Source organism: Grampus griseus (assembly GCF_964374135.1).
Source record: "Grampus griseus genome assembly, chromosome: 7".
NCBI classification, from domain to species: domain Eukaryota; kingdom Metazoa; phylum Chordata; class Mammalia; order Artiodactyla; family Delphinidae; genus Grampus; species Grampus griseus.
Window position 1 is genome coordinate 13,530,235 of NC_139001.1, and position 21,478 is coordinate 13,551,712.

General features: G+C 38.7%; 1 protein-coding gene across 4 annotated transcripts in view; it reads left to right on the plus strand.

The window, feature by feature from the left end:
- The window catches only part of DOCK10 (dedicator of cytokinesis 10), a gene marked incomplete at its 5' end in the record, with an annotated part of 280,108 nt that overhangs the window by 244,339 nt on the left and 14,291 nt on the right, over window positions 1-21,478 (plus strand). For all 4 annotated transcript variants that reach the window (XM_082658291.1, XM_082658290.1, XM_082658292.1 and 1 more), the window contains 11 exons: window positions 1,303-1,427; window positions 2,706-2,818; window positions 4,429-4,566; window positions 5,251-5,433; window positions 5,851-5,961; window positions 7,346-7,561; window positions 11,425-11,482; window positions 11,790-11,888; window positions 14,896-15,002; window positions 16,776-16,898; window positions 17,035-17,148. In XM_082658291.1, coding sequence (XP_082514417.1) covers window positions 1,303-1,427; window positions 2,706-2,818; window positions 4,429-4,566; window positions 5,251-5,433; window positions 5,851-5,961; window positions 7,346-7,561; window positions 11,425-11,482; window positions 11,790-11,888; window positions 14,896-15,002; window positions 16,776-16,898; window positions 17,035-17,148 — 1,387 coding nt within the window. The remainder of the gene's footprint in view (window positions 1-1,302; window positions 1,428-2,705; window positions 2,819-4,428; window positions 4,567-5,250; window positions 5,434-5,850; window positions 5,962-7,345; window positions 7,562-11,424; window positions 11,483-11,789; window positions 11,889-14,895; window positions 15,003-16,775; window positions 16,899-17,034; window positions 17,149-21,478) is intronic.

Sequence of the window (21,478 nt, forward strand, 5' to 3'; positions counted from 1 at the left end):
AAATATGAATGTAGTACATAGCTAATAAACCATAAAATAAATTTTGCCTGTTTATCCATGGGGACCCCTTGAAATGGCCCCTTATGAGAAAATAAATGGCAGTTGAGTAGAGGACGGTAAACAATTACTTTAATGACAGTCGTAGCCCACCTGAGGTCACTGCAGTTTTGGAGACGTCTGGTGGGTTAGACGTTAGGCCCCTCCCTAAACCATCTGGACAGGTCCTGGTCGTTCCCACGACTCCCCTCCCAGAAGCCATGGCTTTTCCTCCAGGAGTTACAGACTGAAGAAGACTCAAAACCTGGAAATAATCCAGTCCCAAAGGTCCAAGCCATACAGCCCCAAACCATACAGCCCCAAACCCATTATTCCTTGTAGCTACAGAAATGACCCAGACTCTCCTGGCTACTGAAAGCCAAGGTTAGATCTCTAGGGTCCCAATCCATCCAGAGCATTTGATTTAGCCAGAATCGAATAAGCCTTGAGAAGTAAGACAAAGAGAAAAAGTTGTTTCTTTTTCAGGCTTGACTCTTCAGTATCTCCTATTGCCTGCTTTCCTCAAAGAAATTTTCTATGACCTTGGCCATCAGATAGCTTAAATGAAAGCTTAAATGAAATGATAGCTTAAATGAAAGTCGGGAACAGGAAATATTCCTACTTCCTCATTCCCCCAGTTAGAAGTGCCAAGGGGTATTGAATAAGAGCCCTGGCCATTGTCCCTGCTCTGGGAAAGCAGCAGCCCAGAAGCGACCTCAGCTCTTTCCCCCACAAGGATCATATGTCAGCCCTGCTGTGGGCCTGACACAAATGCAAAGACAAATCCTGTAAGAATTTCCGAATGCAAAGAAGTAGGAGACAAAGGGTTGTTTTAGACTAGATTTTACTTTTTTGCATTTTACCTCCTAAAAATAATTGATACAATTGAGCTATATAATATTGTACTTTTTTAATGTCTACCACTATGCCTTTCTGATTAACCAATGACCACCTGAACATGCATGGAATCCCATGATTTCATTAAATAATAATGAATATGTTTGTGCAGAATTTAATTCAGCATCTATTATTTGTCTGTTATCCTTTAGTATCTGTTATCATTCTGAACCCTTTTTTGGCTTAAATAAAATTTGTCCAAACGTACTTTTAAAAGTTCCTCTCATCATGTCACCTATAATTAATATTTTTAATAAAAAGTCTCTATTCAAAAATTTTTTTAACATTTGACTCGGTCAAGAGAATTTGAATGAAAATTTGGTTATCATATCCCTATGACTTTAAGCATTTTTGTCATTTCATTTTCAGGATGCACACCACTTCCAGTCACGAAGGACAGAAGCAGCACAGATCACAAACTTTACCGATAATTCGAGGCAAAAATGCACTTTCTAACCCTAAACTCCTACAGATGTTAGACAATACCATGACCAGTAAGTATACCAGAAATAATAGCAACAAGATGGTTATCATTTTTCTCTAGATGTGTACAGGACATAAAATGCATTATGTTTCAAAAATGTAAGGAATGTTGCTGTGCCCCTGAGACCACTGCTTTTCAGGCTTGCTGTAGCCTGAGGAACATTTCTGGGAGGAGAGAATCAGCTGGAAGCATCTAAAAAAAAGTAGTGTCCTTATGAGGAGAAAGGGGAAAAGTAAAACTCTCAATATAGTATGCTCACTGTAGCTCCTCTGGAACCAGGTGACTTGGCATTGTGAGGGGTTAGGGTGGCCTCTCTCAACCAGATTATTGTCCACTCTTTGGGAAGAGGAGAAAGTTGTCCATGTCATAGAAGCAGCAAGTGTGCCATCTCGAATCCAGTGTTGCACACATTCCAGGTGTGAATGAGGAGAAAATGGGATCCAGTGTTTTTGTATCATGTAAGTGTTCCTGATTATGGACACGTGACCACAGTTAGCTGTTTGAAGGTATTTGCCTTAACCTATAAACACATTTAATCCCTTTCTGACGAGGCCATTAATGCAGATCATCTACTGAGACTCCACGTTTGGTCTGTTAATCTGAGACCATAAAACTTGACCCAGACTGATTATGGAGGAAATAGGACTCTACCAATGCCTGAATCAATGGAAAAGTAGTGAGAAATAATGGAGAACAGACTACTCTGGTCCTTTGGAAACTATAGCTGACAAATTAAAAGGGCACCCACACAGTCTTAATCAGTTCGAGCTGCTACAACACAATACCACAGACTATGTAGCTTAAACAACAAACATTTATTTCTCATAGTTTTAGAGGGTGAGAGATCCAAGATCAAGACGCCAGCAGATTTGATGTCTGGTAAGAACCATGTTTGCAGATGGCCAACTTCTTGCTGTGTCCTCACGTGACAGAGAGAGAGAGAGATGATCTCTCTGGTGTCTCTTTTTATAAGGGCACTAATCCCATTCATGAGGGCTCCATTCTCATAACCTAATTACCTCTCAAAGACTCCGCCATATTGTGGATAAGGGCTTTGACATATGAATTTGCGGGGACACAAACATTCAGTCTATAGCACCCACTAAAAACTCTGTCTCTGTTTTTGCTTCCGCTGATAAAGAGATTGAACAAATGAAAGCACTTTGATTTAATAAAATTACTCGTCAAAACACCAGTAAACATTGACTATGTTGTAATAGAAAAAAGTTCTTTATAGGGTACAAAGATTTGTTTCTGACATTGATGCATTTTCTACTTTATTTTGTAGGCAACTCCAATGAAATAGACATCGTGCACCATGTGGACACAGAGGCCAATATTGCTACAGAGGTTTGCCTGACTATTCTAGACCTGCTAGCCCTCTTCACTCAGGTCCACCAGGTGAGTGTGACTGTAACTTCTTCTGTAATATGATAAAATGAAAGGTGGAAAAGTCATGTGAAGTCAAGAATATGTTTTTAAGGTTTTTATGACATTTAATGAAATGTATTAACCTTACATAAATCAACCTAAGTGTGAGTGGAAAACATGTTAAAGAAGAGATTCAGAATTTATCAGAAGTTGGCGAATGCTCAATTGATATACACACAGACATATTTCCTTATTGTCCAATAATAGACAATCTCTCTTCCTTGTTTCTCTTGCTTTACTGTCAGGCAAGTTGGGCTGAGGGAGAATGTGACTCTACTTTTTCAGTATCAAAGGGAGAGACAAAGCACAGCTAGATACAACAGATAAACAGATACAACAGCTAGAGAAAACAGCATGATAATGTGGAGCATCTTTTTGTGTGCTTACTTACCATCTCTATATCTTTGGTGAAGTGATTCCACTACCTACCATTAGAATGGCTGCAGTTTAAAAACACTGACCATACCAAGTTTTGGCAACTTGGGGAAACTGGAACTCTCATTCACTGATGGTGGGAATACAAAATGATACAAACACCTTGAAAAAACGTATGCTGGAATGAAGGTTCAACATAATCTATCATGTGACCAGCCATTCCAATACTAGGAATTTACCCAGGAAAAATAAAAGCATTTGTTCACACAAAGCTTTGTACATCAATATTCACAGCTTTGTTTTTTAATAATTAAACACTGGAAACAACCCAAAAGTACATCAACAGGTGAATGGATTTTTTAAAATAGTGGTATTGAAACATATCCATACAATAGAATATAAACTATAAAATTTTATAAAATATGAACTATAGAAATTATATCAATTACACCTCAATGAAGTTATTAAAAACATTAGCTCAACCTAATGAGCTTTCAAATGTTAAGGGTTAAATTAGAAAAAGTTGGGTCGGTTGAATAGTCTGCACCAAACAGAATGATTATAGCAAGGAAGTCTTATTTTCAAGTAAAATGTCAGCTGGCAGTCGAAAAAACAAAATCCACATTTTAATTCTTTATTGCTCGATGGAAATGTCAATCAAATCTCATACATCTTACAGGCTCTATCAGTGCCTTTGAGGACCTGCCTGTCTGTGACCACATCTGCTACCTCTCTCCCGACCCTGCCCCACTAACCATGCTTAGGCTACTCTGCTCTTTTTTCTCTTTTTTTCTTTTTTTTTCTTTTTTCTCTGCTTGAACTAATAAGCTCCATTCCATCTCAAGTCCCTGGTACCAACTGGTTTTCCTTCCTTGGACAATCCTCCCAGATCTGCCCATGGCTGACTTTTTCAGCTCACATGTCAATTCATCCATTAGGGAGGTCTTAACCACACTATATAAAGTAATCTTATCTCCCAAAGCAACTACTTTCCATCATAGATTATTCTACTCTATTTTCTTATTTAGTAACTTTTTTCAATCACTGCTATATGTAAGTTTCATTGGGAACATAGAGCTTATTCAGCACTTTATTTCCACACCCAGAATTGTGCCTATCGCATAGTAGGACCAGAGTAGATATTTTTTGAAAGAATACAGGTGTCCTTTCACTCATCCTAAATAACTGCTGTGTTGAATTTCCAGAGACAACTCCAACAATCTGAATGTCAAAATTCAATGATGAAAAGGGTCTTTGATACCTACATGCTCTTTTTTCAAGTCAACCAATCAGCCACAGCCCTGAAGCACGTATTTGCCTCTTTGAGGCTATTTGTATGCAAGGTAAGGGTCCTCCAGGTTCCAAGAAAAGCTCAGTGAAGTGTTTATTGCTGACAATAAACACATATCAATCCTTACATCTCTCAGTATCGAGGGAAGAAAGTTTGTTTTCTTCTATTTGATTTATTTGGTTTTATTAGACGATTTATTTGGTTTTATTAAACTATTTGATTCACGGTCTCAAAATAAGTTCACAACCTTGGCAGCCTATCTGCTGGATATCAAAAGGGAGCAAAATTAGCACCTGGCCATCAATTCTTGGGGTTCTCAGTGTTTGTGGCAGAGAGTTAGGTGAAATATACACCATCAACTGTGATGTCCGTTCCTGCCAAGTCAAAGGTTCTGCATCAGATACAGGTGAGTCCACCTTTGAGGACCCTGGGGGTTTTACAGTGTTGGGTGAATAGAAACTTTTTCAGAGCTCTCATTCCACTGCTTTGGGTAGTCATCCGTTACTGATGCAAGGGATACTTACAACGTGGAGAATGATTATTTCTAGGAAAAAAAAAATACTAACATAGACTTCAGTAAATAAGATTATATCCTCTTCCACCTGCAAATGGGAGAAAAAGTCTAGGTTAAGAAGAAAAGAAAGAAAGATTTTATTCTAAGGGATTTTAAAATTTGAGAATGAACAGAGCAAAATGAAGGCATCTGCTCACTTCACCAGCACTTCTGTCTCCGCAGTTTCCTTCAGCGTTCTTCCAAGGGCCTGCCGACCTGTGTGGCTCATTCTGCTATGAAGTCCTAAAATGCTGCAACCACAGGTCACGGTCAACTCAGACGGAAGCGTCAGCACTTCTATACTTTTTTATGAGGAAGAATTTTGAATTTAACAAGCAAAAGTCAATTGTCCGGTCCCACTTACAAGTACGTGCTGCCAATTTCCATTAATGTTGTTGTTCAAACCACTCATTTGTTTCAGCATTGATAAAAGCCTACTGTTTCCAGGGCAACCACTTCCCAACTCTTCCATCAGATTCCTCCTTAAAGATGCCCATCACACTGAGTTCCGATTCATAGAAAGAGTGCAACTGGGCAGAAATCAGCAAAACCCATAACTCCACCTGTACTTTTCCTTTCTTCTGCCAGGGAATAGAATCATAGAATACACAACTCAGGGACCATGACTGTTTCTAGGATGCCAAATCCCACCAGATTCTGAGCACATTCATTGGGCCTACAGGCAGAAATTAATGATACATTCATCCAACTCAATGGATTTCTTTACAACTAGTATTTCGGAGTTACTTGCTTTTGAGGTTCCGTTTTCCTTTTCTTTTTCAGCTTATCAAGGCCGTAAGCCAGTTAATAGCTGATGCTGGGATTGGAGGCTCTCGGTTTCAACATTCCCTTGCAATTACCAATAATTTTGCTAATGGAGACAAGCAAATGAAAGTAAGAAATGCTTTGTGGACTTTTTTAAAGAATTGGGAATAAACTAAACTGGATTCTTTTCGCGAGATACCAAAATCATAAAAAATACAAATTCTGTATTTTGTTTATTTACCCTTTGAGTACTTATATTGAGTCTGCTTGCATGAATGGATAATCAGTTCTTACACTTTCAGCATATACTCAGTTAAGTGGAATTTCCAAGATATGGGGTTGAATGACACTTAACAAGAAAACTGACCACAAGTATCAGATACCAAGAAATACAGTGTTTCTCTCATAATCTCATTCTTGGTCAAATTCATTTTATCTCTTTTAAAACTTTCTGGAGGGGCTTCCCTGGTGGCACAGTGGTTGGGAATCCGCCTGCCAATGCATGGGACATGGGTTTGAGCCCTGGTCTAGGAAGATCCCACATGCCGCGGAGCCGCTAAGCCCGTGCGCCACAACTACTGAGCATCCACTCTAGAGCCCACGGGCCACAACTACTGAAGCCCATGCACCTAGAGCCCATGCTCTGCAACAAGAGAAGCCACCGCAATGAGAAGCCCGTGCACCGCAACGAAGAGCAGCCCCCACTCACTACAATCAGAGAAAGCCCGTGCACAGCAACGAAGACCCAGCACAGCCAAAAATAAATAAATAAAATAAATAAATTAAAAAAAAAAAACCTTTCTGGAGACTTGTCCTTCAGTTATAATATTGAAAAGTTCAGGGATAGAGCCTGGTGTCAGGCATGGCTGAACCCAGGGATTAAAATAATGTTTTCAGATCCCCTTCCCCTACTGCCTCTAGTTTTACCTCTCTCTTTGTCTCTCAGTGCAGTTTTCTTCTTCCTTTACTTCATTTACAGGTAGGCTCTCCCCATGAGCTAAGTCTCTCAGAAATTCTGAGGACAATGGTAGTATTCTATGGATGGGAAAAGCACCTTGCTCTATAGTGCCAATTAAAGTCCCAGGACTGAGTCTCGTTGATCCAACCTTGTTTCATATGCCCATCCCTAAGCCAATCACTGTGACCTGGAGTATAAAAGAATATGATCGATTGGCCAGGCCCATATCATGTGTCACCCCTGGTGCCTGGGAATGAAGTAGACCCATTCAAATCATGTGAACTAGAGCCAGAGAGGATGCTAGAGGATGTCGGGGTGCTATTACTAGAAGAATGTAGGCTAGGAGACAAAATGGAATCTACTACAATTCATCTTCAAATGTGTACAGCCACAATCACAATACATAGAATTTGTCCATAAAGAATATACATATTTGTGAACAATATTTAGAATGCACTAGACTGTGATGCCAAGCCATAGCTAAAAGCATAACTTGAAGTGAGTTAATTTGTGAGTTCTAAACAGATAATGACCCAGGCTCTCTGTTTTCCAAAGAACAGCAATTTCCCAGCAGAGGTGAAAGATCTGACTAAACGTATAAGGACTGTTTTAATGGCCACGGCTCAGATGAAGGAGCATGAGAAGGATCCCGAGATGCTGGTGGATCTCCAGTACAGCCTGGCAAACTCCTACGCAAGCACTCCCGAGCTACGGAGGACCTGGCTGGAAAGCATGGCCAAAATTCATGCGAGAAACGGAGACTTATCCGAGGTGATTAGCAAAGACTCAGTCATTCTTCATTAGGTGTCCTCTTGATCAGGATGATTGGGTTATCATTTACAGCAGGAGGATAAAAAGTTATCCTAGTTCCCCACTAAAGTTGATATGACCTAATTATATGTTATTTGCATTACATTTGCATGTAGGATTTAAGGATGCCTAACTCCATGTAACTAATATCAAATAAAAGCCAGTGTCTTGGGGGCCAGCTGTAGCTGTAGGATGTGTAATGGAGACCAAATGCTAAAAGCCTGAGGCCAAGGAGGATGGTTCTAAGGGTGTCTGGAAATTGAGTTATATAAGTTGGTGTTCTGTGTGTTAAAACTTCTTCCCTGGAATTGGAGTTGAATGGGGAAACTCACCATTGAGGTGAGTCAACTCAGGTTGGGGTAATCTGTCCTCTGTGCAGCTAGCCTGAACTAGCGTTGGAAAGGTTAACACCCCTAAGAGCCATATGAGAAGAGGCCACTGTGTGATGGTTATAACTCAATAAGTAACTTTTTATCTTTTTTAACATCTTTATGGGAGTATAACTACTTTATAATGGTGTGTTAGTTTCTGCTTTATAACAAAGTGAATCAGTTATACATATACATATATCCCCATATCTCTTCCGTCTTGCGTCTCCCTCCCTTCCACCCCACCCTCCTTATCCCACCTCTCTAGGTGGTCACAAAGCACAGAGCTGATCTCCCTGTGCTATGCGGCTGCTTCCTACTATCTGTTCTACATTTGGTAGTGTATATATGTCCATGCCACTCTCTCACTTTGTCCCATCTTATCCTTCCCCCTCCCCATATCCTCAAGTCCATTCTCTAGTAGGTCTGCCTCTTTATTCCCATCTTGCCCCTAGGTTCTTCATGGCCAATTTTTTGTTTGTTTTTTAGATTCCATATATATGTGTTAGTATACGGTTTTTGTTTTTCTCTTTCTGACTTATTTCACTCTGTATGACAGAATCTAGGTCCATCCACCTCACTACAAATAACTCAATTTCATTGTATATATGTGCCATATCTTCTTTATCCATTCATCTGTCGATGGACACTTAGGTTGCTTCCATGTCCTAGCTATTGTAAATAGAGTTGCAATGAACATTGTGGTACATGACTCTTTTTGAATTACAGTTTTCTGAGGGTATGTGCCCAGTAGTGGGATTGCTGGGTCATATGGTAGTTCTATTTTTAGTTTTTTAAGGAACCTCCATACTGTTCTCCATAGTGGCTGTATCAAATTACATTCCCACCAACAGTGCAAGAGGGTTCCCTTTCCTCCACACCCTCTCCAACATTTACTGTTTGTAGATTTTTTGATGATGGCCATTCTGACTGGTGTGAGATGATATCTCATTGTAGTTTTGATTTGCATTTCTCTAATGATTAATGATGTTGAGCATTCTTTCATGTGTTTGTTAGCATTCTGTATATCTTCTTTGGAGAAATGTCTATTTAGGTCTTCTGCCCATTTTGGATTGGGTTGTTTGTTTTTTGGATATTGAGCTGCATGAGATGCTTGTAAATTTTGGAGATTAATCCTCTGTCAGTTGCTTCATTTGCAAATATTTTCTCCCATTCTGAGGCTTGTCTTTTCATCTTGTTTATGGTTACCTTTGCTGTGCAGAAGTTTTTAAGTTTCCTTAGGTCCCATTTGTTTATTTTTGTTTTTATTTCCATTTCTCTAGTAAGTGGGTCTAAAAGGATCTTGCTGTGATTTATGTCATAGAGTGTTCTGCCTATGTTTTCCTCTAAGAGTTTGATAGTATCTGGCCTTACATTTAGGTCTTTAATCCATTTTGAGTTTATTTTTGTGTATGGTATTACGGAGTGTTCTAATTTCATTCTTTTACATGAAGCTGTCCAGTTTTCCCAGCACCACTTATTGAAGAGGCTGTCTTTTCTCCATTGTGTATTCTTGCCTCCTTTATCAAAGATAAGGTAACCGTATGTGTGTGGGTTTATCTCTGGGCTTTGTATCCTGTTCCATTGATCTATATTTCTGTTTTTGTGCCAGTACCATATTGTCTTGATGACTATAGCTTTGTAGTATAGTCTGAAGTCTGGGAGCCTGATTCCTCCAGCTCCATTTTTCTTTCTCAAGATTGCTTTGGCTATTCAGGGTCTTTTGTGTTTCCATACAAATTGTGAAATTTTTTGTCCTAGTTCTGTGAAAAATGCCAGTGGTAGTTTGATAGGAATTGCATTGAGTCTGTAGATTGCTTTGGGTTGTATACTCATTTTCACAATGTTGATTCTTCCAATCCAAGAACATGGTATATCTCTCCATCTATTTGTATCACCATTAATTTCTTTCATCAGTGTCTTATAATTTTCTGCATACAGGTCTTTTGTCTCCTTAGGTAGGTTTATTCCTAGATATTTTATTCTTTTGGTTGCAGTGGTTAATGGGAGTGTTTTCTTAATTTCACTTTCAGATTTTTCATCATTAGTGTATAGGAATGCAAGAGATTTCTGTGCATTAATTTTGTATCCTGATACTTTACCAAATTCATTGATTAGCTCTAGTAGTTTTCTGGTAGCATCTTTAGGATTCTCTATGTATAGTATCATGTCATCTGCAAACAGTGAAAGCTTTACTTCTTCTTTTCCGATTTGGATTCCTTTTATTTCTTTTTCTTCTCTGATTGCTGTGGCTAAAACTTCCAAAACTATGTTGAATAATAGTAGTAAGAGTGGGCAACCTTGTCTTGTTTCTGATCTTAGTGGAAATGCTTTCAGTTTTTCCCCATTGAGGACAATGTTGGCTGTGGGTTTGTCATATATGGCCTTTATTATGTTGAGGTAAGTTCCCTCTATGCCTACTTTCTGGAGGGTTTTTTATCATAAATGGGTGTTGAATTTTGTCAAAAGCTTTCTCTGCATCTATTGAGATGATCATATTGTTTTTCTCCATCAATTTGTTAATATGGTGTATCACAATAGTAACTTTTTAATGTCTGTTTAAACACTGGGAGGATTTATGTGCAGCAATTCACAGCACCCAAGTGGCTTCCGGACACCAAGTGGGGAAGTTCTGCTTTACTGTATTCCCAGGATTGTGCCCTCTTTGGGAAGAGATGAATTTGCGTAGGAAAACTGAAGTCCTTCTAAATACATGTGAAGGACTCTGGGATGGAAGTAGATCTGACCAGAGGCCTCACTTGGTAGCAGTTTGGTGAGGACAAAAATGAGCAGCTCCAGTTCCCTTGGACTGCCCTGAAAATGGAGGAGTTTCTCCATAAAACTTCAAAAGGCAAAGTTGAAGTCATTTGAACTCTTCAACAGGTCAGGGTCTACTCTGTGTTCAGCAGTGTTCGAGGGCTTTGCAGGAGATTTTACAGAACAAAAAAATGTCGCTCAAATAATCTGGTTGAGGAAAGCACACGTGATACATTAGGTCACACTATTTTATCAAGTGCCGCCTTGTGCGGCTGCCATTTTAAAGGCAATAGAAATTCTAAGGGGGACATTACTGGAAGTAGAAAAATGTAAGAAGACGGCTTATTTTTACTTCCAGTTTATATCCAGGTGCTATTTAGAGAGAGAGGGGAGACATAGATATTAAGGAAAGAAGATAATTCTATGGGATTCAGGCCAGCTCATTCACCCACCTGAAAACTACATCAAGAAAAACAAACCAAAAAAATTCCCAAATAGACATTTTATTCTTGATGGTGAACTTTTTGGAAATCTAATTGATTCTTATTTCCGGTTCTACCATGAAAAGGATTTCTCTACATATTCTGACTTGGAATACTGACTCACCTTGGATTAGTCCTAATAAAATAGATAGTAAAATCTATAGTATTAGATAAATGGTAAAATCTTCCTCTCAAACTGTTTTCTTTTTTCTTACAGGCTGCTATGTGTTACATTCATATAGCTGCCCTCATCGCGGAATACCTAAAAAGAAGGGGTAAGACAACATTGTGAGGGGAGAAAGTGCAGAAATCAACATGTTGAAACCTAACTTAAAATTTATTTATTAATTTTAAGTTTTATTAATCTTGATGTTTTATTAAGCAATGTTAATTTTCACAGATATTTCTAATTATGCTGTACTTTTAACTCTCTCTTCCATGCCATTATCATGTTTATTTTATGTACAACCAGGCTAACTGGTCCGCTTCTTAGTTCCAAATGAGAAAGCTTCATTGGTTAACATAAGCTTGAATTAACATAAACATGTGACAATGTCCTAACCTCATCTTGCACTGCCATAGGTTACTGGAAAATGGAAAAGATTTGCACACCATCCTTGCTCCCGGAGGATATCCACCCCCGTGATAGCAACCTATTACTAACAACTCCCAGTGGAGGAAGTGAGTGATCTAACTGGGCTCCTTTATTCCCAGGGAATGGTGCCGAGAAAACCAAGTCACTGCTTCAGTTTTGTTCCAGCGAAACTCTTAAACGTATTCCTAGAAGCAAAAACTGTCTCAGATCTACATAACTTACTCCGTAAAAACCCGAAGTTTCTACCATTCAGAAATTCCATGCATCCAAACTTTTATGAAGTTTAGAGACCTAACGAGTTCTCAGCAAACAGAACCGCATCTTATCCAATATTATGGCCATGTTTTACTACCAATTTGCATAGTAGTCTGTCTTCAGGATTTTATTCTGAAATGGATGAATTGTTTAAAATTGCAAGAGAAATCTATTCAGCTGTTGAAATATAATACAACTGTTTATTCAAAATAAGGAGTGCAGAAAGAGACATAAATATAGTGTATATACAGGACTACACTTATAACCAACAGGCTCCATTTCCTTTTTGTAAAGCATACACTGATTCTCACAATTTATAACATATAATAATTTACAGTATGGTTTTCCTTCAATTAAAAATATTCCATCTTTAACATTTGATAGAGATTTTCTAACAATAACTAAAGAATTACTCTTTGTTTAAAAAAATTTGTCAATATAACCTTTTGCAAAAGTTTGTTCAAACCCAGAGTTTATGAACCGCGGTCTATCTCACATCACTATCTTAACTTTCAAAATGCAGTGGAAACCTCACTGTATGAACAACAGAAACAGATCTTTAGATGTTAAGATGAAAGTACCTAAACAAAAGGGAAAAGGACTTCATTTACAATATTTTGGAAACATAATTGGTCCCTTATTCTTTTAAATATGTATTTATTTCCTGAAGAGTTTCAGTGGATTTTGCAAATAAGATATTTGAACCAAATGACCAGACTGAATTCTGAGACAGTGAGCTCACTTGTTAGAGGGCCCTGGAGAAGGGACCAGACCTGGCTTTATGACTCACGTCCACCATAAAAGTCAGGGATCTTCTGGCTCAGTTTCACGCTTCCTACTTAGCCTTATTTTTATAGGCAAGTCATGAAAACCATCATTGTTGTATTTAACATGCCCTTCCTCCCCATCTAATTTTTTTCATAATCAGATCCCATACAGTTTTATAAAAACTGTTTTATATTCTAACTGAAACAAAATTGGAGAAACCAGATAAAGCTAGGTGTCAGTTTGAGAAGTTGTGGAAACTTATAGCCCAAAATGTTGTGTGAATCTTTAATATTCAAAAAAATCTAAATACGTTTAAACCAGTGGTGATATTGGAATAACATACCCATTGAGAAACATATATACAGTTGAGCCTTGGACAACGAGGCAGTTAGGGGCGGTGACCCTGCCAGTTGAAAAACCCACATGTAACTTTACAGTCGGCCCTCCGTATCCACATCCACGGATTCGACCAAACACAGACTGTGCAGTGCTGCATGCATACTTATTGAAAAAAATCTGCGTGTGAGTGGACTCCTGTAGTTCAAACCATGTTGTTTAAGGGTCAACTGTATTTGTTTTGTAAACTTTGAATGAAGGAAGGTGATTATTTATGATGCATTAGCAGATATTTGTATTCATTGGCACATATCTGAAGCTCATTGGCATATATTTGAAGTCCTCAATGTACTTGTAGGTATGATGTTTCTGAGTCAAAGAAGTAAACTGTTCCTCACTACAATGCACACATGATAAGAATGCAGTCGAACCTCCGTATCCGGGGGTTCCAGATCTGCAGATTCAACCAGCCGCTCCATCAGTGAGAACCCATAGATGTGGAGGACCAATTGTACTATGCCATTTTATATAAAGAACTTGAGCATTTGTAGAATTTGATATCTGATATCTGTGGAGGTCCTGGAATCAATCCCTTGCGGATACTGAGGGATGACTGTATAGGTGAATTGAGGTGACTCCAGAAAACATGACTTCCTCAGTTGTACTAACATTCATCATCATCCCACAGAAGCATGTCATGACTTTTCCTGCTCCAGTCAATGCTCATATAGTTAATGTGTTTAATTACCAAAGAAAAATATTAATAAGAAGTAGGAAAGTAGAATTTTTAATGCAAGGATTCAATTGCAATCTTTATTATCGTCATTTCGAGCATGTTTGGGGGTGATAAGTTAGTTACATAGCCAATGATCTGATTATTAAAAATGGAAATATCTATAAAAGTATTAACTGTAACTTAAAAAGCACTTGCCCCTGGGCAGCCACTGCACCAAGCTGTGTACTGGCCATATCTCCATTAGTTGCCAATAAGGAGTCTGAGTTAGGTGCTGTTATCACCTCATGTTTACAGGTGAGAAAACCTAAGGAAGTTAAGCAACCTGCCGCAGACTCCCTTGTTAGCTTGTGATGGGGCTGAAGTTCGAGGGCTGGTCTATCACTCCAGACTGTGCTCGTAACCTCTGATACTCCCCAACGTTGTGATCTGATCCCTTGTTTAGCACATTACCCATTATCAACGGTTTTCATATGCATCCGCAGAGCCAGATCTTTTTTAAGCTTGGTGGCCGAGAGGCTAAGAAAATTTGAGAAGTTTTCTAGATAATGCAAAAGAGTGAAAGTTAGTAAGTATTGAGTATTGTCTTTACAATGCACTGATGATACCAGGTGTTTGCTCAAATACTAATACTCTGAATCCTTTCAACATCCTTTGAGATAGATATCAATGTCTGTGGTTTAACAAATGAGGGATACAGACTCCAAGAGGTTAATTAAACCAGAACATTGGAGCTATATCAATCTGCAAGCCTGTGCTCTGTCCATAATCCCATGCCAGCTCGTTATAGAAAACAGGTCACCTGAAAATGATAAAAAAAAATTATAAAAAGGGGAAGATTGGTTGCCTAGAAGAGAGTATTTATCAACAGTCATAATCTAACCGTCTCGTTGAGTGTGTGAGCTTTATAACCACCACATGTCACATCATGAAGAAAGGCACTGTCTAATCCAAGCAGGATTTGTCTCAAATAATGATACATTTTGCTTTGTTCTCTCAAGGCATGTTCTCTATGGGCTGGCCAGCTTTCCTGAGCATTACACCAAATATTAAAGAAGAAGGGGCAATGAAAGAAGATTCAGGAATGCAAGACACACCATACAATGAGGTTAGACCAAAATGATTGAGTGTACAGTAATTGAGTGAAAAGATGCATTGAATTGTAACATTAAGCTAAATAGGGGGGAGAAAATCTTATTCAGAAATCAAATAAAGTTATTCTATAACATGACTTAGGCAAAATAAAATGCAGGCTAAAATTAAACTAAGATTAATAGATATCAGATTCCATTGATAAAGCATAATTTTCAATTAAAATTTAAACTAAATTTTACTTCTCTAAGATAGAGCCAAATATATACGATCAGCTCTTCTACAAAATATAAAGTCTGTAGTCCTTTGGTAAATGTGGTAAGGGACGCTGAAAATTCGTTGAGCTGGTCACAACTTTATTTAATGCATTAGAAAATGTATTAACAAATAGACTTGAGCAGAAAATCACACTAGTTTCTGCAGAAAACCTTCTGGTATGCAAACCACGGTTATTTTTCAAAAGAAGCTCTCTACCTGGAATGACTTAGCAATAATTCAGGTGAAGAAAATAGAGCTCCCCTCCTCAAGTAAATAAAATATCTCATAAGCTAATTTTTTATTCATAATATTACATAGACTTAAAAGAGGATACAGAAAAAAATCTGGGGTAGATTTTAATGAAATTTTACATATGGCTGTACACTAATTTAATGTACATTGAAAATAAATAGTAAATGCAATTATGTATTTATATGAACTATTTCAAATAATGTTTAAAATCTTTTCTTAAAAGACACTGAAAACATTCCAGCAATATTATCCACTTGCTTTAGAGAGTATATAATTTGATTCCGTTGAACATTTATTAAACTACTAGTATATGGGAGGCATTGAGACAAAGATAAGTAAAGCAAATGTATTTGGAGAGACAAAGATAATAAGGCATAATCCCAGCTCTTAAAGAGTTTAGAATCTTGTGAAAGACAAACTTCCTTCAGGGTGGTGAGTAACCAGTCTAAGACCCAGTAACTATAAATCTAGGCGTCATATATAGCTGCAATTAAAAGGGGAACAATTTTTTACATGAAAGTGATTGGAATGCAGATGAATGGGGCATAAATAAAAACTCTGCAGACTTTTGCACTGTCTTGACATTTGATGGGACTTGAAGGTGTCAAATAAGAAAATAAGGTTCTTATAGGAGCAGCAGCAACTTCAAAGGCAAAAGTGTGGGAATTGTATTCTAAGAATGGTGTGGTACAGTCTGGTGTAGCCAAAGTGTAAAGTCAATGCCAAGGTGCTGAAAGAGAGTGGCACTGAAAAGGAGGTTGGTGCCTGATTCTCGAGCTCCTTCAATGTCATGCTAGAGAGTTTGGACAGCAGTTCATAGCCACTGGAGTGCCTCCAAAGGTTTAGGGCAGTGGCAAGCTCATGGTCAGGTTTATGTTTTAGAAACAAAGATTACTGGGGAGTAACACATAGGACCAATAGGACCAATTGGCGAGGGAAAACATTAGCTTGAAGGCTACTCCAGGGATCTGGGAATGAAGAAACGGGGGTTTGATCTAAGCCAGTGACTGTAGGAATGGAAAAAAAAAAAAAACAGACAGATCTGAATACTTGTTATAGATTTAAATTAGCAAGTTTGAGGCACTAATAAGGAAAGAGAAGACGGCAAGAAGACACCACCATCCCTCCCAGGATGGATGTAACTGCCAATTGCAAAGATAGGGAATGCAGAAATCCCACTATGAAAAAAATTGACCCTTCAACAGTTTTGAAAGCAAGTTTCAGGGATGAGCCACCATCTTCACTGTGTAAAGTCTCATTTCCGTTTGCGGAATTGCAGAGTATCCTGGTGGAGCAGCTGTACCTGTGTGTGGAGTTCCTGTGGAAGTCTGAGAGATATGAGCTCATCGCTGATGTCAACAAACCCATCATTGCGGTCTTTGAGAAGCAGAGAGACTTCAAAGTAGGTGTTCTAAACCCAGGAGTTAGTTCAAATATCCTTCATTACATTGGAGAATTACTTACAACTTCCAAAAGTAGAAACTCCCTAGTTTTGATGTCAGCATCCTCTTCACGAAACCCTTCACTTCTGGTTTCAGAAATTATCAGATCTCTACTACGACATTCATCGGTCGTATCTGAAAGTTGCAGAGGTGGTGAATTCAGAGAAGCGGCTCTTCGGTCGCTACTATCGTGTGGCATTTTATGGGCAGGTAAGTTTCCTACAAGCAGCATGGCCTCTAAGTTCTGTTAAGTGGTTGACTGATGTTCTTCATTCTCTACAAGACATCTAACTACATGTGCCAACAGATTGAGGGGGTGGAGGTGGAGGTGGGGATGTGTCTAGGTATATTTGAGTGTTTCTCTGAGTGTGAGGGTCTATATGTTTGGCCAAAGGAACATGCTAAATTAAGAAAAAAATGAGCGGAGACCTCCACGGGTCTTAATACAGATTGAGGTAAAACAGTGATTTCGAACTTCTTGGAGAAAGAGGGTACTTCCTCAACACCCTCCTCCTCCAGTTCCCCCCAAAATGTCTAATTAGAGGTTTGCATCATATTTGAAAATGAGATTTAAATGAATATATTTTGGGCAATGAAATCCATAATATTCCAGGAAATAAAGAATTCCTAGGGGCTCTACCATATCAAAGCCATGAACTTTTGACTTTAAAATCATGCATTTTCTTTTCTCCTGCTTTCAAACCATCACTGCTTCTAAGCAGAGCATAATCTGGTTGTTTTGTTTCTTATATTGCAGGTCAATATAATGTCAAAGTGATCTTTCTCAGCTTACTGCATAAACAATGAACAAGACTGAAAATATTAGCAAGCCATAGCATTGTCTTAAAAGCAAAGCGCACTTAGATATTAATTCGGAATGTCTCTGAGTAGTGCTTTAGGTGGGATAAACCCAGACACCATCCAGGCAGGCTTATAACACTAGTATATTTCAGCAGCCATATTTCAGACTGTTATTTTCACGGAGAATCAGTCCATTCTTCTATTTTCACAGTGGTAATGACCCTCAGCCCTCTCGTTTCCTTTTTTTTCTCCCCTCACGTAAGGCACAGTTTCACATGGCTTCTTGTTCTCCTCAGAATCTTTTAAGGCTGCAAACAAACGTGTCAAGTCCAGCATGGTCATTCTAGATCACTTCCCACTTAAGTCTTTTGGAAAATATATATTGAAGTCTTTTGGAAAATATATATTGTCCTCTAATCACCAAAGGCAGCTTAAAAACTAATGTCTGAATTAATAAAGACAGCTGCTCTCTCCCTGGAAAGGAAAATGTCACTGGGCAGCCACTTACCATAAACAAATGAATCCAACCCAGATTTCCCCCACTGCACAGGAGCATCAGGACTGTGGAGACAGTCTACGAAAAGAAGCTAAATTTACTCATTTGGGGGTTCCCTGGAAAAGAATCTGACCTATCTGAAGTGATAGTGTGTATGGGGGAGATAGAAATGTGAGAATCTGCAGGAGAGGAGGAGAGAGAAAAGGAAATGCTATCTTGCAAATCAGCGATAAACAGAAAATAAATGACTCTTGACCTCAGGGAAACATTAGCAAGAATAATGGCAGAACACCTCATCAGGAAGGGAATGTGGGAGCTGAGGGATTGTAAGGGAAAGGCAAGGGTTTCCTGGGAATGGCCACAGGCTAACTGAGCAGCATGGATGTAGCTCACAGGACGTACGTTCAGCAAACCTAGATTTGAGTTTACAACGCTTCAGGCGATCTTTCTAATGAAAAAGTGATGAATTGCCATTAAGAGTCTGGTCATGAAAAGCAGATTGCCTACCTGATGGTTTCTCCAACCAACATCTAAGATACTGGTTGCTAAACAGGTGGAAACGAAACGATCATGCTCTTTTCCAATGAGATTTTAATGCAGATGTTTACTCTTTTCTTCTTTTGGTCTTGATTGTTCCAGGCTGTGGTAAGTTCTCTCTCTCTCCACTTGCATGCTCTAATAAGCCTCACACTTCCCTCCCTATGTTTTTACTGAACCTTAACTTTTTTGTGCAAATGAACGTTTGAGATAGGTGAGATAATCCTGTTTCCATTCATTTTGGAGTCATCCTGCATTTCTGGGACTAAATTGTGTTTATTCCATTTATCTGAATTACAAAAATGTATCCTTTATTTTTCATATATAATATCTTTCTGCACAAAGGTCGATGTAGTCTGAAAACCTACACACACACACACACACACACACACACACACACTCACACACACACACACAGATAAATATGGGCACACATATTTGAAATATATGGATAGCAGGCTCAGTATTGGAATTTGCCTGCTCAGTTCAGGCCACCAGAGTTGCAGCTGATTAAGAAGAGCATGGTGGGCAAAATCTCAAAAGTTATAATGGTGGTCATTGGTGGGCACCTTCCCAGGGTCTTCAAAGGACCCTGCCCTTTTCCAAATGAGTATCGTGGAGAAACAGGGCTCTCTCTGTTTGGTGGTGAGCTCTGAGCATTCTCGAAAATGATGGTATTAGTTCCCAACATAAATGATGAACAGTGAATTAAACCTTTACCCTGTGAATCACGTTAAGTCTCCTGAGATGCAAAAAGAAGCCGTGTAAGAATTTTAGAGGATGAGCTGAGGGGCAATAACATGCCAAGACCTAGAGCTCTGTGACACAGAATTTTCTCTGTGTTATTCTGAACCATATGAAATTGCCCATAATCAACCTTTTTTTTTACTTACAAAGATGGCAACTTCATGTGGTTCCATGTAATTATTGCTGAGTAAGCTGGAAAAGCAAATTCCTTCAATATCCACACATTGTCCACAGTCAGCTCTGCTTCTCTGACCAATACATACTTTTTTGTAATTCTTTAAAATCCCTTTCCCCCATCCATACTATATCAGTATTTTCTACCTTCATTTGTAAATTTGGGGTCACGTGTCCTTAACTCACCTACTAAAAGAATACTTGGAAACCCCTCTATTAAATAGAATGGGGGAGGTGGTGGGCAATGGGGAAGGATGGGGGAGAGCTACTTTCAAATGTCCTAACTTTGTTCTTTTTGCAGATTCCTCAATAAAGTGTGCTGACTGTGCACCTGACTTTTTGTTTTTAATGCTGCCAGTATTCTCAATTGTCTTTTATTTAAAAGTCCAACCTGACCTTAAAAGGCAAAGTGCCTTGTTAAATCTGCAGACCTGAGGACATGCCTAAGCATGGTACTCTGTAAACTCAAACCCCAGCTGCCTTTGAACAAGGAGAACTAATGGAGGTCATTCTGATAAACAGTCATTTAGAGCCTGTCATCATTGTTCAAATGATATTCAACTACCTGTCCCAAGACACCAAACGGAGAGGGTGAACTGCTGTATTCAATGGGAGCAGACGGCGCACATCACTTTATATTTGATGATAAAGAAATAGCAAATAGATTTGCACATCCCCCCAAATGTGTGCAGAATGAAGGTTTCTGAGAAAATCTTGACTATTTCATTAGCATAACCTCCATGGTCAGAAATGATTTTTTTTTATGATGGTACCTTATGTCCTTGTAAAATTCACCTATTAATCCAAATTGATGTCTCACAATCATATTCCGAAGATTGTGGGAATATAACATGCAGTCGGCTCTTTGCCTCCACAAAGGCCTTTGTGTAAATATTTTAGTGTCCCCCGTGGGCTAGTACTTTCACTTTATAGTACTGACTAGAGTAGTTAATATTATGTCTGCAATGAGCCAGACCCTGGAAAACAAGTTGAAAACTGTTCTTTTGTGGCGAGAACTTTAACAAAAACGCAAGTCTTGCATAGCATGGATTTTCTAATGCAACACCTGGCATCATTGACTATGGAAATTTTACACAGAGCAGCCTATATAAAACACCCCTTCAAGTGTCCCTGAAGTATTCATTTCCAGAGTAATGAACCCCAGTAGTGATCAAACATCAACTGTAATCAATGAAATCCTTAGGCTCTGGTATTTAGCATGAAAGCAAGCAAGTGAATGCTCATTGAATAACTTAAAACATCAGATGGCCCTGGAATGAATTGAGTGAAAAGCCTGGGGGAATTTTATTCTGTTCATCAAAGGATGTAAATTCCATGATTCTCAATCATGCTTACATGGGTATAGATGCACCTCAGAATCTTGATAGAAAAGGGATTGGGGGTGGGAGGAAAGGTGCCTGTGTACTGTGTACAGCCATCATCTCCTTGTTGGGGTGTGATACACCCTTCTGGCTCCCCTCCTAGATGAAAGTCACTGAGATAGATAGATATATATATACACACTAATAACTGGGTTCATATTTGGGTTCATGTTTGTATGAAACCATTTCTCTCTGCATCTGTGAAGTTTTTCTTTTCCTAACATTTAGCTTATTGTGATTTTCTGACCCATCCTTTATACACTAGATTCCTCTTTGCATGCATTCCTTTGTGAACCTTGAATCAATGGAATATAATAGCAGGGGCACTTATATTTGACATCCCAATAATGATCCAGAGCTATTTCAAGATTCTGAAGTACCTGCAAAAACATCTAAGAAGGAG